Genomic DNA, 18,725 nt, shown 5'->3' with positions numbered 1-18,725 from the left:
CACACAAGGCTTTCATCTGCAGCTCAATGGAATACTGCTCTCCCCTCTGGGCTGGTGCTCCTGCCTCACACCTAGCTCGTCTTCACGCTGTTGAAACCAAAGCTTTCAGAATCATTGGAATCTCCCACGATGAAGCTAACTCCGAGGGCCTTTCACCGACTCACTGCAGGCAGGTTGGTGGTCTGTCGTCTACCGACTCCTCTCCGGCCTTGCTCCCCCAGCTCTCTCTGGGCTCTGTCCACCAAATATTCCTACAGGTCGCACAAGATCTGCCAGCAACCCTCTTATGGTTAACCTGCCAAAATCAAGACTCTCTGCTCACCTTCACTCCTTCATTCCTCTTTTCTCCCGCCTCTGGAACAAACTCCCTCACTCTCTTCAATCCCACTCCACCCTCCAGGTCTTTAAAACAGCTGTTCACCACCATCTCTTATCTTCCCCCATTCAAAACCTTGATCTTTTATACCCCCGTTAATTCACCCCAGATCCACCTTTTTGAAATACCAACTTCTTTCCTGGAAGTCCTTGCAGTGTCCATGTGTTTTATACCTCTCCCACCCCCCTCCCCCTTCCCATGCCTCCTCGCCCCAAGCCCTCTCCCCCCCACAGATCTCCCGATGTCCCTGTTCTCTACTGTTGTACTTGTGTGCTTCCCTCTCTCTCCCCATCTTGTCTCCTGCTCCCTTTGTCATGTTTTATGTGTCAGTTTGTTTTTTTGTGATTAATGTTAGCTCTTACACGAGCCTCGATCTTGTATACAAAAAACAAACAAAAAAAATCTGAGTAAAACCAAATCGGTAATGGCAGTATTGTGCTCGTCAATGCCACGGTTTATTTACAATGCAGAAAGAATCAGCAGATGATTCTACTCGCCGCTATGTGCTGCATATGAAAGAAGAACTCCAAAAATATCTACAGTATTTCCAAACTATTTTCCCACTTAAGGATTGGTTATTCAGATAAGCACGTGCTCCGATGTTTTGATTCTTCAATGTCGGCTCTTCCTGTCATTGTGAAGCAGAATTTGTTAGGTGTTGGATTGTTAACCCACTTACAGAGAGTGTGAGGTAGGTTCAGGTCATCATGAGACAGGTTAGTACTGCCCTACTGATGCTTGTCCTCACAATTACTCCCACTAGCAGCACACTTGGCTGACAAGCCAGGGTCCAATGGTTCCAATGATAAATAATGGCTGACCACCTCTAAGCCATAAATCCAGTTGAAAGAGGAAGTTAACTGCACAATTTGCAAACCATCGAGTTGCAACTTTAGACTTTTGCACCACAGGACCAAATTCTGGTGAAGCTTCCATCTACAGTATGTGGGGGTACTTTATAAATACCTTTGTCAATTGACCAGATGCTTTCACAGCACTTACCTTTTTGTGGTGGAGCTCAGACAGAACTCGTATACGACTTGGTTAACTCATAATGGAATAACTCACATACACCTTGCTGATTTATAGGTTCAATCTGCAGCAGCATCAGATCTGAGTCTACATCCGCTGTTCTGATGTGTCAGCAGACGCCACCAGAAAGAACAATTTATTACATAGACACATGGAGAATGTGTATGTGGTGTGTATGGGTAAAGCATGGGTTCAAAAGGAAATTCAAGGCATTGAACCCGATGCCACTTCACTCATATGTTATCCATGTCTCACTAACGATTTCCATTGCCAGTACTACCATTGGAAGTTACATAGAAATTAAATGTGGATATATTCAACAAAAGCTTGTTCCTGAAGAGTATGGAGGTAGTAAAAGTGTTCTTTGTGTGGTAACGTATCTTAATATTGAATGTTGGGTTCAAAGTTGAAGAGTGCTGAATGTGCTTACCTCACAGGCTAACCTGGCAGCTAGCAGGTGTTCTGCAAACCAGGATGAAGTCACCGCGACAGGTAAAGACTGGCAAGAGCAAAGACATTTCAAATACAGCATCAGAATGTTCTCCAGATTGCGTAAACACCATCCAAGGAATAATCCTTAGCATCCCCAAACTTTGGAATGAAATGGAGGGATCAACTCTTCAAATAATATTGTTTTTGCATTCTTTGTGTTTTAATATAAAAATAGAAAGCATAAAAAAGAAAACCAGAAAGAAAAGCCTTGATGCCATTATTTGGGATCTTACCAGCAAAGGAAAGTCTATTCGTGCATCGACAGACGCACTGGATGAAAAACAGAGGCCATCAGCCTGCAGAGCAGATATCATCAACTTCACAATTTTGCATTCAACAAATGAGTGACTCCACTATGAGCAGAATCCCAAACCAAGCAGCAACATTTAATTGACGTTGTGAAGGTACGATATACATTAAGTAATTAAGTTCACCTTCCAATGTCAAAAAGCTAGATATCGGCACTTAGCAACATAGCAATCAAGGCAGCAAAAGCACAACAAGATTGACAATAATGATCAACACTACCATTGTCAGTACAAGTCATTATAAGAACTGCATGTGTTATCCTTCCATCTTCATCCATCCATATGCACCCACTTCCACAATCAAATAATATACTGAAGGAGCTGCGGCTCCCACGTCGATCGGAAGAATGGACGCGACAAAAAGCTGGAATTCATCCGAGTTGCTTTAATCAAACCAAACACTCAGGCACTCTAAAAAGCCCGTTTATCGGGCAGCAATATATATACATATTATCCCGGAGCGTTTGCCCAGGAAAGGCGAGAGGGGGCGTGGCCCAGCGTCCTGGCTGCGGCCTGGCAAGTTGAGGGCGAGCCTGCCCGGGCGTCCCGACCGAGGCCTGGCAAGTTGAGCGCGGGCCTGCCCGGGCGTGCTGGACGAGCCCGGCATGGTGATCGCTCCGCGTCCTTGATAGGTGCAAGGCGATTGTGAAAACTCAGCGGTAGCCGCTACACACGTCCCCCCAGAATCGACTTGCACCGGCAGGGTCAATTTGAGGGGGGTCCTGATGACCCGGCCGAAGCGACCCCTGGCGGGTCGTGGGAGGGGGTCCGGTGTGGTGGTGGGCGGTCGAGTGGGGGGCACCGTGGAAGGGGGGCGGCCTCGCCGCGGCGGAAGGGCCACCCGTGGTGGGTGGTCGACGTCCACGTGCGCCGGCTTGAGGCGGTCCACCGCAATCCGGTCCGACCTGCCGCCGATGTCGATGACGAACGACTTGTCGTCCTGTCGCAGCACCCGGAAGGGCCCGTCGTACGGCGGCCGGAGTGGCCCCCGATGTGCGTCGTGACGCACAAAAACATACTCCGCTGTGCGAAGTGCTGGGGGGACGTAGGACTGGGGGTCACCGTGGTGGGATGTTGGCACGGGGGCAAACCGTCGGGCGGCCTCCTGGAGGTCCGAGCGCTGGTGAGCTGCGGACCAGGGACTGGTAGCGTCGGGCACGAACTCGCCTGGGACGCGGAGCGGCTGGCCGTAGACGAGCTCGGCGGCGGACGCCCGGAGGTCCTCCTTGGGGGCCGTGCGGAGGCCCAAGAGGACCCACGGCAGCCGGTCGGTCCAACCGCCGTCTTGAAGGCCGGCCATGAGCGCGGCCTTCATGGAGTGGTGGAATCGCTCGCACAACCCGTTTGCTTGGGGGTGGTAGGCCGTAGTACGGTGGAGCTTGACCCCCAGGTTGCGGGCGACCGTGCCCCACAGCTCGGAGGTGAACTGTGGTCCGCGGTCTGACAAGATGTCCGCCGGTGCGCCGAAGCGCGCGACCCAGGTGGCGATGAACGCCTGCGCCACGTCGGCGGTGGTGGTGGAGGTGAGGGGCACGGCCTCTGGCCACCTGGTGGTCCTGTCCACCATGGTGAGCAGGTGGGTGAACCCCCGCGATGGGGGCAGGGGACCCACCAGGTCCACGTGGACGTGGTCGAAACGCCGTGCAGGCACGGTGAAAGGTGCCAGCGGGGCCTGGGTGTGGCGGTGGACCTTGGCCCGCTGGCAGGCCGTGCAGGCGTTGGCCCAGTCGCGGACGTTCCGTCGAAGGCCGTGCCAGACGAAACGCGCCGACACCAGCTTCTGAGAAGCTTTCCGGCCCGGGTGAGTAAGGCCGTGGATGGAGGCGAAGATGCGGCGCTGCCAGGAAACGGGCACGATGGGGCGAGGCTGGCCCTGGGAGACGTCGCAGAGCAGGACGGTGCCCGCGAAGGGGATGTCGGCCAGGCGGAGGCCCGTGTCCGCCGCCCGGAGGGCCTGCACCGAGGTGTCGGTGGTCTGGTCGGCTGCCATGAGCGCGAAGTCCATGCCGAGGTGGACCGCGTTCGCGCTGGCCCGAGAAAGACAGTCGGCCACAGCGTTGTCTTTGCCGGCGACGTGCCGGATGTCCGTGGTGAATTCCGACACGGCGGAGAGGTGGCGCTGCTGGCGGGCCGACCACGGCTCCGTGACTTTGGCCATTGCGTAGACCAACGGCTCGTGGTCGACGAAAGCCGTGAACGGGCGGCCCTCCAGGAGGTGTCGGAAATGGCGAACGGCCAGGAATAGACCGAGCAGCTCGCGGTCGAACGTGCTGTATTTTAACTCGTTCGGCCGGAGCTGCCGGCTGAAAAAAGCGAGTGGCTGCCAAACCCCGTCCACCCATTGTTCATGGACGGCGCCCACCGCGTAGTTGGAGGCGTCCGTAGTGAGGGCGATGGGCGCGTTGAGCACCGGGTGAGCCAGCAGCGTTGCGTCGGCGAGGGCCCGTTTTGCGCTCGCGAAGGCCGCGTCCATGGCCGCGGACCAAATGATGTCATGCTTGGCCGTCTTGCCCTGGAGGGCCTCGTAAAGGGGCCGCATGAGCTGAGCAGCGCGGGGCACGAATCGGTGATAAAAATTCACCATGCCGAGGAACTCTTGTAGGGCCTTGATGGAACGGGGACGCGGGAACGTGGTGATGGCCTCGACCTTGGTCGGCAGCGGCACGGCCCCGGTCTTGGTGATGCGGTGGCCCAAAAAGTCAACGGTCGTCATGCCGAAGTGGCATTTGGCCGGGTTGACAATTAAGCCGTGCTCGCTGAGACGACCGAACAGTGTTCGGAGGTGGAGGAGGTGCTCGGCGCGGGACGTGCTGGCGACGAGGATGTCGTCCAGATAGACGAAAAGAAATGGCAGGTCGCGCAGCACGCCGTCCATTAAGCGCTGGAACGCCTGGGCCGCGTTCTTGAGGCCAAACGGCATCCTCAAAAATTCGAACAGGCCGAACGGCGTGATGACGGCCGTCTTCGGGACGTCGGCCGCCCGGACAGGTACCTGGTGGTATCCCCGTATTAGGTCAATTTTGGAAAATATGACCCGTCCCGCCAAACGGGCGGAAAAGTCGTGGATGTGCGGGATCGGGTACCTGTCGGGGGTGGTAGCGTCGTTGAGGCGGCGGTAGTCGCCACACGGGCGCCATCCGCCCCCCGGCTTTGGCACGATGTGCAGTGGTGAGGCCCACGCGCTATTGGAGCGCCGCACGATGCCGAGGTGTTCCAACGCGTCGAACTCGGCCTTTGCCACGGCGAGCTTGGCCGGGTCGAGGCGGCGGGCCCTGGCGTAGACCAGCGGACCCGTAGTGGGTATGTGGTGCTCGATCCCATGCCGCACTGCGACGGCCGAAAACGTCGGCCGTGTGAGGGCTGGGAATTCCACGAGCAGGCGAGCGAACTCGTTCGCCGTCGGGAGGGCGCACGCCAGTTCGGTCGGCGCAGAGCTGCTCATCGTACACGCCAGGGAGCTGAAGGTCTCGGCGTTGTAAAGGCGACGACGTTTGACGTCGACCAGCAGCCCGTGCGCGCAGAGGAAGTCGGCGCCCAGCAAAGCCATGGGGACGCAGGCGGTCACAAAGGTCCACTGAAAGCGCTGGCTGCCGAAGCAGAGGGTGACGTTGCGCGGGCCGAAAGTGCGTATGGCCGAGCCATTAGCAGCGACCAAAGAGGGGCCGCAAACGGCGTCCCGCCTGTCCTGCTCGGAGGCGGGTATGACGCTCAGTTGGGCGCCGGTGTCACAAAGGAAACGCCGCCCGGACGCTTTGTCCCGAATAAAAAGCAAGTTGCCCGAGTGGCCGGCGCTCATGGCTGGGAATGAACGCCGGCCCGGCCGTTTCCCGACTTGCCGAAAGTGCACGGGGGTCGGCACGTCCGAGCCTTGTGTCCGAACCTGGCGTGGTAATAACACCACGCCTGGTCAGGTGGAGGCCCCGGCCGTCGTGTCGGAAGCGGTCGGCGCGGCGTGGCGGCCGCCAGTTTCACCGGCAGTTCGGCCTCCAACCGCGCAGGGCGCTCGGGCGTCGCCTCGGACGGCGGCAGGCTCCAGGTAGCTGCACCGATGTGTTGGCCCGCCGAGGAGATCTTATCGGCTTCCCTGGCGAGGGCGCGGGGATCGGTGATCGACGTGCCAGCCAGGGCGAGGCGTACCGGGTGAGGCAGCTGGCGAAGGAACAACTCGCGGAACAGAAAATCCGGAGAGTGCTCACCGAGCAACGAGAGCATATAGTCCATGCGCTCGGACGGCGCGTGTCGCCGAGCTCGGGCAGGTCGAGCAGGCGCCGTGCGCGTGCCGCCGGTGAGAGGGCGAAAGCGTCGAGGAGGAGCGTCTTCAGCGCGTCATACTTGTCGGCAGCCGGCGGGTGCTCGAGGAGGCTCAGGGCGCGGGCCGCGGTGGCGGAACCGAGCGCTGCCACGACGTGGTGGAAGCGGGTGTCGTCCGCGGTGATGCCTCGCAGGGCGAACTGGGAGTCCGCCTGGGCGAACCAAACAGCTGCGTGAGCCTCCCAGAAGGTAGGCAGTTTAAGAGTCACTGCCGTGTCCATGTCGGTAGGTCACCAGTGAAGGAGCTGCGCTCCAACGCGAGTCGAAAGAATTAACGCGACCAAAGACGGAATTCGTCCGAGTTGCTTTATTGAAACAAAACAGCTCAGGTATTCTGACAAAAGCCCATTTATCGGGCAGCAATATATATACACATTTATGTCGGGAAGTTTGCCCGGCAAAAGCTATACCGGGCATGCCCGGGTGTCAAGGGCGAGCCTTGGAAAGGCGAGTCTGGACCTGCCCGGGCATGTTTGGCTGCGGCCTGGCAAGTCGAGGTTGGGCGTGCCCAGGCGCTCTGAACGAGCACTGGAAAGGCGAGAGCGGGCATGCCCGGACGCTCTGGGCGAGCCCTGGAAAGGCGATAGCGGGCATGCCCGGACGCTCTGGGCGAGCCCTGGAGAGGCGAGAGCGGGCATGCCCGGGAAAGACGAGACCGGGCGTGCCCGGGAGGTTCGGGCGTGCCCGGGAACAGTGGGTCCGGGCATGCCCGGGAGAGGCGCGTCTGGCCGTGTTCTGGCCGGTGCAAGGCGATTGTGTGCATCCAGCGGTAACCGCTACAGCACCTACAATAGTGATGTATACAGCGATTCGACGGTATGAAGATCAGACATTCGATGATGTCCGTGTGGAAACTGAAAACATAATTTTGAGAACTTAATTGTGCAGAAACCGTTGTGGTCTGTTCCAAGGAAAGGCGTTTTTGAGCAGGCCGAAAAAGCACAATACCCCTGTGAGGGATAGCGGGCTGACCAAGGATAAAGCTGCTTTTGTGTTAATGAAATGAGGCCATTAATTATCTTTAAAAAGGACGTTTTAACACACCCAAACACCCAGTTTCCATTAATGCTCCCCCTTGGAGTTCGAGGAGTATGCATGCAAAGTTTGGGGCCGTTAGGGTTCATGATTTTGGAGTTATGGAAGAGACACACACACACACACACACACACACACACACACACACACACACACACACACACACACACACACACACACTTTTATTATTATAGATAAGGCTAATGGAAAATTGGCCAACAGACAACAGTGTCGTTGGAGGGACATTTAGTTTACAATCTACACAGATGATCGTGAAAACAAACAGGATTTATAAAAACCACAGCGTAGGAGAACTTACCACCGTCAAGTTCCTGCAGTCACAGCTCTTGGCAGACATTATAAACAAGCTTCCACATTTTGCACACCTAGAAGGAAAAAGAAAATCTTATAAATGGAGTAAAGTGAATAAGCCATGGCACATACAGTAATCATACTCTTTATAATTTTTGAGAATTGTCTGTGTGTTTCTTACACTTATATGCACCCCTAAACCACAGATGGAATGAGTTGAAAACTGGTGGTTGTATTCAAGGTGTGCAGGGGAAGGTTTTTGGCAATTAAAAAAACCATAGCCCCAGTGTTCAGGATAAGGGGAGCAACCCAATTCTCTCAATAACCCAATAACCATTCCTTTCACGCCGTGAGACGCAGAGGGCTGCCGAGGCAGTTTCATTGGCTAAAATTATCTCTATACAAATTTGCAGTGTATAGTGCCACCTATGGGAAGGGGTACGACAGTTCAAACTAAACTACGCCATTTCTGGGGGAATTAACCAGTCAGCAATTCCGGTGTATTAACCCATGTGATTCTGGGGGAATTATCCCATCTGTAATTCTGGGGGAATTAACCCGACTGTAATTTTGGGGGAATGAACCCATCCGTAATTCTGGGGGAAATCAACCCGCCTGTAATTCTCGTGGATTTAACCCAATTTAAAACTGGGGGAATTAACCCGACTGTAATTCTGGGGGAATGAACCCATCCGTAATCCTGGGGGAATGAACCCGACTGATTCTGGGGGAATTAATCCGTCCGTAATTCTTGGGGGAAACAACACATTCTTAATTCTGGGGGTAATTTATCCCATTTGTAATTCTGTTGAAATGAACCCGTCTGTAAGAACGGGTTCTTCGCTTGTGGAAATAATCTTACTATAATTCACCAAATGTCCGTCCGTCTGTCTGTCCGTTCGAAGGTACGGTAAAAACTGCTGAACCGATCGCAACGATATTTTGAGTGGGTAATCCTGGGATCTCCAGGAGTAAAATAGGCTATTTAGTTTTCCCAATTTCAGCTTTGGTCTCGAGCATTCTCAGGTTTGGACTCCCGCATAACATTCGCATAACGTTCATTGTGACGATGTTTTCATTGTGATGATGTTGTTTTCCCGGGTGCCGCACAAACGGCTGCATCGATCACTGCACAGCTGCACCGATCGAACTTGGTGACCTCAGCCAAAGACCTTTTATAAGGACACGGGTTGAATCCCTGCTTGAGAGAATTCCAACCCTCTCGCTCCCCGCCATCACGGCCGTCTCTCCAACTTACAATCCCACGAGATATGCAGAAAGGACGACCCAAAACCAATATAAACATCATTAAACATCATTCGTATATAAACATCATTAAAAGTAAATAATGACCTCGGCCAAAGTTCAAACGACATTTGATCTCTACATGAGAGAATTCCACATAGCTACTTGGGCGGTGAATACGCTAACAGATCGCTGTCTCCATCGATCTTGCCAAGGCCGTACCAGCTATCAGCTCAAAATCCTTTTAACTGTTGACTTGGTAGTTTTTACAATGAAGGAAACATTAATAATGTTGTTAAAAGTATATTTTGTGATTAATTTGTGATTGGAGATATGTTGTTTGGAATGAAAAAAGAGATATCGAGTTCAAGTGAATGACGACATGCCGTGATGGTTTCTACTTTCTGAATGGGAACTTCGTGGATCGCCTTATGCAGATTCGCCACGGTCCCACGATCGATGTTTCTATACGTGAACGTACCCGTTTGTTTGCGAACGGGTACGTTTTTCATGGAAGTCCTTCACGAACTTGCTGTCCATGTCTGACGTGTGACTGAAGGTGCTACAGGAATTGTGGAATTTATTGGTTTCATGCTTTAGCATTCGCCGTATCTGCATTGTCTGTTTGCTTCTGGCCTCCCAACCGTGCATAGCATGGGTATCTCCCTAGTTACAGAAACACACAAAGGATATGAACAAATAAGGACCAATGGTAACAAAGCTTGGTGTTGGCTTAGCGGTGCGGGTGCCTGTTTGGGATCCTAGGATCCTGGGTTCGAATCCTGGTCGATTGCTGAATTAACACCAGGGGGGTTGACTCAGCCTGTCATCCTTCCGAGGTCGGCAAATTGAGTACCAGTTCACTGGTAATCCCCTGTGTGTCGCAAGAGACGACTAACAGGGTTGTCGGCAGGAAGGGCATCCGGCCATAAAACATTGCTTCAAAAAGGGGACCACGGTGCCCGAAAAAGGCCAACCCCTGCTCTGCGGGGAAAATAGCCTCTAAAGGTAACAAAGATGTACATAAAACATACACAATGCATTATTACAGATAATATATAAAAACAATGTGTACATTGTATAGTGCATTAGTATTTGGTACGAGCCCTTTCCTTTATATAGTGCATGACATCTTGTTGTCATGGTTTCATGCAGTTGTATTCTCAGTATTTATAGAATCACATATATTGTAGCCTCAATGATGTTCACATCAGGCATATTGTGCACTTGTTGTATTGTATACACATGTTATGCACGACATGTTGTGTACACGTCTTCTGCATGCTGTATTGCACAGGCATGCACACACATGCATGCATACACCATACACAAACAAGCAACATACACATGTACATATATGTGCATACGCACATACATGTAAATGTGCATGCATGCATGTGCGCACACACACACACACACACACCACACACACACACACACACACACACACACACACACACACACACACACACACACACACACACACACTGAACAATTTAACTTACATGGTTCTTTCAGAATTGGGCCAAGTATATGCCATAGGCGTGGCATCACACAACTGGCACTCAGCCTGGTTCATAAGCTTTCCGTTCCGGGCCCGTTCAACTGTAACCGTACACAGAAAATAATAAACAAGCAGGGTGAACTGAAGAGAGAATACTGTTATTATGCTATCCAAAATAACATTTGCTCTCTAATAAGGATGAAACTTGTTTGCAACCATACTGTTTTCTATATTTGGGGCTTTTTGATCCATTGCCTGTAAGGCTTGATCGACACTGCGAGATTCTCCCTCAATGTCAAAATATAGCACAACGTGTTGGTGACATCATTGTGTTGTCGATTGGAGAGCTGATTATATGTATATATGTATATTTATGTATGTATGTATGTATGCATGTATATATGTATATTTATGTATGTATGTATGTATGTATATATGTATATTTATGTATGTATGTATGTATGTATGTATGCATGTATATATGTATATATGTGTATGTATGTATGTATGTATGTATGTATGTATGTATGTATGTATATATGTATGTATGTATGTATGCATGTATATATGTATATATGTATATTTATGTATGTATGTATGTATGTATGTATGTATAGATGTATGTATGTATGTATGTATGCATGTATATATGTATATGTGTGTATGTATGTATGTATGTATGTATGTATGTATATATTATATATAGTCACATGAAAAAGTAAGTACACCCCATGTAAAGTTTTGGCTTTTTCAACATATTTCAACATACAGCTATTTGATCTTCATTTCAACAATGTTGATAGATAAAGGTGATATAATATAACAAACATCATGAAACATTTACATTTTGTAGTCCATTGTATAATTGAAATAAACATAAATGCAAATTTCACATGTGGAAAAAGCAAGTACACCCACCCCTACATTTATCACTACTTCAAATATGTAAAATTAGAATGAACACCTCTAAAGTTTACCAATGAACACCTCGGCAAAGACCAGCACTTCTGGAACAATGTGCTCTGGACAGATGAGTCAAAGGTAGAGCTATTTGGCCACAGCACCAGAAGACATGTTTGGCGAAAACCAAAGACAGCATTTGACCACAAGAACCTGATACCAACTGTAAAGCATGGTGGTGGAAATATTGTGGTTTGGGGCAGCTTTGCTGCATCAGGGCCTGGGCAGCTCACCATCATGGAATCCACTATGAATTCTTCAATGTACCAGAGGGTGCTTGAGGATAATGTGAGGCCATCTGTCGGAAAGTTGAAGCTCAACCGAAGGTGGACCTTACAACATGGCAATGACCCTGAACATACCAGTAAATCCACCAAGGAATGGCTGAAAAGAAAGAAATGGAGGGTTCTGGAATGGCCAAGTCAAAGCCGGGATCTAAATCCCATCGAGATGTTGTGGGGGGATTTGAAACGAGCTGTGCATTCAAGAAACCCCTCAAACATCGCACAGCTGAAAGAATTCTGCATGGAGGAGTGGGCAAAAATGTCTCCCAGTCGATGTCAGAGACTGGTACACAGTTATAAGAAACACCTACTTGAGGTTGTTTCTGCCAAAGGGGGCAATACCACCTATTAGAGCCAAGGGTGTACTTACATTTTCCACATGCGAAATTTGCATTTATGTTTATTTAAATTATACAATGGACTACAAAATGTAAATGTTTCATGATATTTGTTATATTATATCACCTTTATCTATCAATATTGTTGAAATGAAGATCAAATAGCTGTATGTTGAAATATGTTGAAAAAGTCAAAACTTTACATGGGGTGTACTTACTTTTTCATGTGACTATATATATATATGTGTGTGTGTGTGTGTGTGTGTGTGTGTGTGTGTGTGTGTGTGTGTGTGTGTGTGTGTGTGTGTGTGTGTGTGTGTGTGTGTGTGTGTGTGTGAAGTAAGAAATGAAAAAAACATTACATTTTTGATCATATCAATATTTAGTGTGTAATAAACATGAAATCGACATGAGAATGACAACACATGTGTAAGACATGTCTCCAGAGGCTCGACGAGGGGTGCGGTCAAAACTCGGTTAACAGATCAATATCTGGTGTGACCAACATTTGTGTTGACACACGCTTGGCAACTGCGCCTCATTTAGGACATAAGATGGTTAAAGAAAGCTTGAGGGATGTCGTTCCAGATCTGTAGTGAGGCCTGCCGTAGGTGGGCCAATGTCGCCGTCTGGTTTTGAAGACGGTGAAATCGTCGTTCTATGTGAGAACGATCAGGCGAAACAGCTGGCCAGGGAAGTGTGAGAATGGTCGTGTGGAATGGTTGTGTGATGAAGTCGGTGACCACTCGTACAACGTGATGGCGCGTTGTCCTGTTGAAATGTGATGCGAAGTCCATGACCTGCAGGAACGGGAGGACATGAGGATGGAGAACTTCATCACTGTATCGTATACCTGTCGAATTGCCATTAATGACCTCCACCTGAGTTCTGTGATGTGCAGTGAGGCCTCCCCGTACCATCATGCTTCCACCGCCAAATGACAAACGTTTCAAAGCACATGCGTCAACGTAAAGTTCCCTTTCTCGGCGATAAATGTGACAACAGCCATCACTACTGTCAAGATGGAACCTCAACTCATCTGTAAAGAGGATAGCAACTTAATCTTGTTTCCTGTACCTCAGACGATGCCTACACTAAGCTAGGCACGCATGTTGATGACGTGGCAGCAAAATGGATCGTACTGCTGGTTATCGTCGTCGAATATTATGCTCACGTAACTGTTTCCTGACAGTTCTAGCACCGATTGGTCGCAAGACAGGGATGCTGCGACTTGTCAAAATTGCTACCTGGAACCGATTCCTAAGGTGCACCAACCGGATATGGTTATCCTGCCGATGTGATGACGTCACACGTGGTCGCCCGGAATGTGGACGGCCTGTGTCCCTGTGATGTTGCCAGTTTGTTGATAACGTCTCCAGAGGGACAACATGGTGATCCGATGAACACCAAAACGACTAGCCATAACGTTTTGTGGTATTCCTGTCTCAAGCATGTCCATAGCATGTAGACATTCATTTTCAGAAAGGCGTGGCATCACGTTTTTTGTTTTTTTTTGTCTACTGAATCGAGGCTCGTGAAAGAGCTGACATTTACTTCACAAACAAATCAACCAGACAAACAAAATATATAAAAAGAGGGAGCGGAAGACAAGAGAATGGGAAGCATACAAACACTTGAGGGCACACAACATTTAAGAGCAGGGAGATGTGTGGGAGATGTGTGGGAGGGAGAGGGCTTGGGGGGAGGAGGCGTGGGAAGGGGGGGGGGGGGGGGGTGGGAGAAGTATAAAACATAAGGACACCAAGGACTTCCAGGACAGAAGTTGGTATTTCAAAAAGTGGAATTGGGGTGAAATTATCGGGGATAGAAAAGATCAAGGTTTTGGATGGGGGAAGATAAGAGATGGTGGTGAACAGCTGTTTTAAAGACCTGGAGGGTGGAGTGGGATTGAAGAGAGTGAGGGAGTTTGTTCCAGAGGCGGGAGAAAAGAGGAATGAAGGAGTGAAGGTGAGCAGAGAGTCTTGATTTTGGCAGTTTAACCATAAGAGGGTTGCAGGCAGATCTTGTGCGACCTGTAGGAATATTTGCAGGACAGAGCCCAGAGAGAGCTGGGGAGGCAAGGCCAGAGAGGAGTCGGTAGAAGACGGAAAGACCACCAACCTGCCTGCGGTGAGTGAGTGAGAGGCCCTTGGAGTTGGCTTCATCGCGGGAGATTCCAATGATTCTGAACGCTTTGCTTTCAATAGCGTGAAGACGAGCTAGGTGTGAGGCAGGAGCACCAGCCCAGAGGGGAGAGCAGTATTCCATTGAGATGCGGATGAAAGCCTTGTACGTGGTGAGGAGCTCAGGTGTGCCAAGGAAGGACTTCGCCCGACGGAGGATGCCCAGTCGGCGACTGGCTTTGGAAGCCAGATTTGAAATGTGGTTTTCCCAGGAAAGATCATGGCAGATAGTGAGACCCAAAAGTTTGAGTGACAGAACTTCTTGGAGAGGATTATTCAGAAAGTAGATGGGAGGGTTGTCCAGTCGGCGTTTACGACGTTTAGACGTCAATAAAAGTTTTTCACAACTGGGATGGTTCACTGAATCGTGCTGCATTACAATTTACTCAATGCAATTCCAGATATTCACGGGTAAACTCGGGAACATGTCAAGGCACATGTTGGCTGACCATTATATTGCTAGGGTATGTGTCAGCATCATTTTGTGGAATTAAATATGGTGTACAGGAACGTTTTTCTGTTAGTATGTATCGGAATATTGAGATGATAGGGAATTTCAACCAATAAGCATTTTTTGCTGAAAAATCATTGATGCGAACAGTTCCTTACCTAAAATTTCGTCTGCGTTGCGGCAGGCACATTTTCCACTGCTGAGTAACTTGGTGCTCGAGTTCATTGCTCCACATTGAATACAATCCCAGTCTTCTTGCGTCACCGCCTCACCCTAGGTTACCATACCAGTGAGCACATTAACATTCATCCTCATTCTACAGCCATATCTTGAAAGCTCACAACGAATCATTTTTGTAAATCTTTCATTAATTTACTATTCGCTATACAATATTTTCTCCATTGCCAAATCTAATCCATACAGCAAATCATCCTTCATTCATTACAATATCAATGGTGCAAAAGAAAACCCCAAAACCCAAACCCTGTGGCACTCACTGTGTCGCAAGCAGAACAGGTTATGTTTGCACCTCCGTAGTCCCTGAGTAATCTATAACCAGGCTTACAGATACAGGACAATCCTAGTAGAAAAGCAACAGCATGTCAACAAAAGGAACACTGCCTGACAACATCACTTCATCGAATATGGTTCAAATATGATGTGATGGTGTCCCAGATTTAAGACATTTTACATATCGCACCTTCAAGGCTTGGCTTGATGTTACAATGATGAAAATAAATCTAAGACTAGAGTGGCGCTCGGTAGAGCGCACACCTGCGCCAGGCTGAACAGTTTGTTTTGTATCCCAATGATAGGCCGGATCTGGATCCTAACCTAAACCAAAATCTATATCGGCTTGTTCTTGTCACCGAACAAACTCATCCACCTTGTTTAGTCATGTCATCCATAACATTTTAAAATATCATGTTATATATCGCTTTTTGCCCGATCCCTCAATGGTGAAGAATCACTTAAAAATAAAATAAACCTCGTTTCCGAATCCATATTCAGATCTTCCCCAAAATCGAATCGATTCGTCATTGTCAAACACCCAAGTCACCAAATCCACCAAGTTTCATCCAAACCCGTCCATAACTTTTTGACATATCCTGCTTTGTATCGGTTTTAGCCCTATCACTCAATGGTGAAGAATCACTTCATAATTAAATAATTCTCGTATCCGAATCCACATTCAGATCTTCACCAAAATCTAATCATTTCGTCCATGTCACATACACTACCTCTCTGCCAAATTTCGTCTGAATCCGTCCACATCTTTTTGAAATATCATGTTCACAAACAGACAGACAGACAGGTATGAAAACATAACCTCCATCCACCTTCGGTGGCAGAGGTAAAAATGAATGAAAGGGAGGTAGATATGGTTGAACGAGATGTGTAGGGAGTGGAGGATGGGACATAAAGGTGCAAGGATGAGTCATCCAGAACAGACTCTAGCTTGAAATAAAAGGGGCAAGGTGCAAATCCAATTCAGAAGGGGTACACCTGAGTGAGATGGAGCACTAATCATGAGTCAAGGGGCTCTGCTGTGTGAATTGTTCCAGGTATGCATAAATTATTTATTTCTTCCAGATAAACTTCCCAATCAGCCTCCAGATCTGCATAGCTGACAGAGGTTTAGGCCATTAGCCACAACGGCAGACCACAGAGGGGGTCCAGGCAGCTTGGAAAGGTATCCTATGTAATTTAAGGAGGCAGGATGTGGCTTCAGAAGAGCAAGGATCATTCTAAGAGGGGTGTGGTAGAGTGCCCTTCTGGTTCATTCTTACTCTGGGTCTGTCAGCGTATGGAGAGGAGAGGGAAGGTGAATGCATAGGCCATATGCCAAATGTAGGTGAGGGGGTAGGGCGGGGGGACGACGATCTGAATTCACAATCGGCATCAAGGAGTAGTTAAGTCTACAAAGAATGGACAGACACTGTTGATTTTGCCAAGATGCCAAAGTTAAACCCCCCAGAGCAGTTCAATTTTACCATGCTGGCAGTGTGGAAACGACAACGATTCTGTCGGTACAGCATTGCGACAAAGTTGTGGATGGTGTAGTTTAAGTTAGTACACTGTTTTATTCCATGGTTCAAGGCACTGAAGCGGTTAGATCAAGTACCATTGCAATGTCAATACCTCAGAATGCACTTGATGTGATTCAACGCAACTGCTGAACACGTGCCCGACAAATCACTGATTGTCACTGACACTCTGTCAGGTAGTGCACTATCTCATGTGGATGTGGGAGAAGCAGAGCTAACCGCAGATGTGAAGATTATGTCCATGCAGCAGAAGAGGATCTACCAGTGTTAACTGACAAAATGACCGCTATTCGAATGGCAGCGTTGGAAGACCAGCTACTTCAGTCAGTCATGAATTGCACAAAAGAGGAATGGCAGATGTACACCAGCCAGATCATAGTTGAGCTGAACCCATACTTCGATGCAAGAGCACACTTATCTGTGCCCAGTGGATTGCTACTGTATGACAGCCACATTGTGATAACCCAACAACTGCAAGAGGACATCCTGAGGAGAATTCACGATGATGGACAGAAGGGCATCACGAAAAGTCGTGAACATGTGTGTGGTGGCCATGCACAAGTAAGGCAATCAAGGATTGTGTGATCATCTCTGCTCACTGCCAAACATTAAGACCATCACAAAATAGGGAACCGCTAATCACAACTTAACTTCCAAGTCACTCCGGGGAGAGAGTCACTACAGACCTGTTCCAATTTCAAAGCAAAACGTACGTGACAGTGACTGATTGCTACTGTCGTTATAATCATTTTATTCAACAGATCATTTTCTGCCTGATCAGACGAGCAAGACCACACTCGGAAAACTCAAGAGTATACTAACAAAATGGGTAATCCCTGGTGTTCTAGTTTCGGATAATGGTACGGCATTCATGCCCACTGAATTCGTGAAATTCTGAGTGAAGTACAACTTCGACCATGTGCCCGTTAGCCCTCTTTACCCCCGGTGTGGTTAAAAGATCGGTGCCATTTGCTAAAAACATTCTGAAACAAACTGATCCGTTTAAAGCTTTATGGTATCGTTCGACCCCGATGGAAGCTACCGGCTACAGTATGTGGCAACTAATGATCGGTTGATAATTGAGGGCAACATTACCAATCCTACCTCAGAATCCCATGTCTGAGTACCCAGATGTTGCCATCATTCATAGGTATTGTCCTGTGATTCCCCTCGGTGAAGACCGGGAAATCACGGATAGCAAATCGAGCGTTAATGGAGGTGGTGTTCAATAGCGGATTTTATATCTACACGCGGGAGGAAGAAAGAAGAGGAAGAAACTGGAAGCTTATACCTGACGCGATCCGTCGAGCAGTCTTAAATCCTGCAAAAAGTAACTCAAACGAAAACCGGATTTTAAATGTACAAAAAAACCCCAACTGCTTTATTTTATGGAACCCGAGAACAAGGAAAACGCGACGCTCAAATAATTGTCCTAAATTGGGATCCCTCACACCAGACTTATAACACACACGAGGGGAGAATTTAAATGAAAATAAACGCCGGGTGTGTGTGTGTGGGTTTAGCTCAACCACTCGGGGTCTCATCGGGGGTTGTCGGCTCATCCGGTCCATTGGTGGGAACCGCCCGGTCATTGGTGGAAAGTAGGCCTCAGTCCGCCTCGTTCGCGTGCTGCCAGGACTCACCGGACATCTCGCTCGCCCCTGCCTCGTCACGCTCCCACGGCAAGCCACGCTCGTATGCTCGTCACTCGCATGGAGAACCCAACTCTTCGTCCTCGCTCAACCGTCTTCCACCAGAGTCCGGAACCAACAGGAGAGAGTCGATGGCGGAGGAAGGTGCGAGGGGCAAGCGGGAGAGAAGGCAAGAGGGCAATTCCAGGGCAAGA

The 18,725-nt window shown here is 49.1% G+C and overlaps 1 protein-coding gene across 1 annotated transcript in view; it reads right to left on the bottom strand.

The window, feature by feature from the left end:
• Positions 1-18,725, bottom strand: part of TMEM67 (transmembrane protein 67) — a 125,808-nt gene that overhangs the window by 96,060 nt on the left and 11,023 nt on the right. The window contains exons 2-7 of the mRNA XM_078773451.1: positions 15,329-15,411; positions 14,990-15,104; positions 10,617-10,716; positions 7,874-7,940; positions 2,134-2,196; positions 1,839-1,907 (exon numbers count right to left, since the gene is read on the bottom strand). Of these exons, the coding sequence (XP_078629577.1) occupies positions 1,839-1,907; positions 2,134-2,196; positions 7,874-7,940; positions 10,617-10,716; positions 14,990-15,104; positions 15,329-15,411 (497 nt within the window). The remainder of the gene's footprint in view (positions 1-1,838; positions 1,908-2,133; positions 2,197-7,873; positions 7,941-10,616; positions 10,717-14,989; positions 15,105-15,328; positions 15,412-18,725) is intronic.

The sequence above is a fragment of the Myxine glutinosa genome, chromosome 2 (assembly GCF_964187855.1).
Source record: "Myxine glutinosa chromosome 2, kmMyxGlut1.1, whole genome shotgun sequence".
NCBI classification, from domain to species: domain Eukaryota; kingdom Metazoa; phylum Chordata; class Myxini; order Myxiniformes; family Myxinidae; genus Myxine; species Myxine glutinosa.
This window is presented reverse-complemented; position numbering and strand designations above follow the sequence as displayed.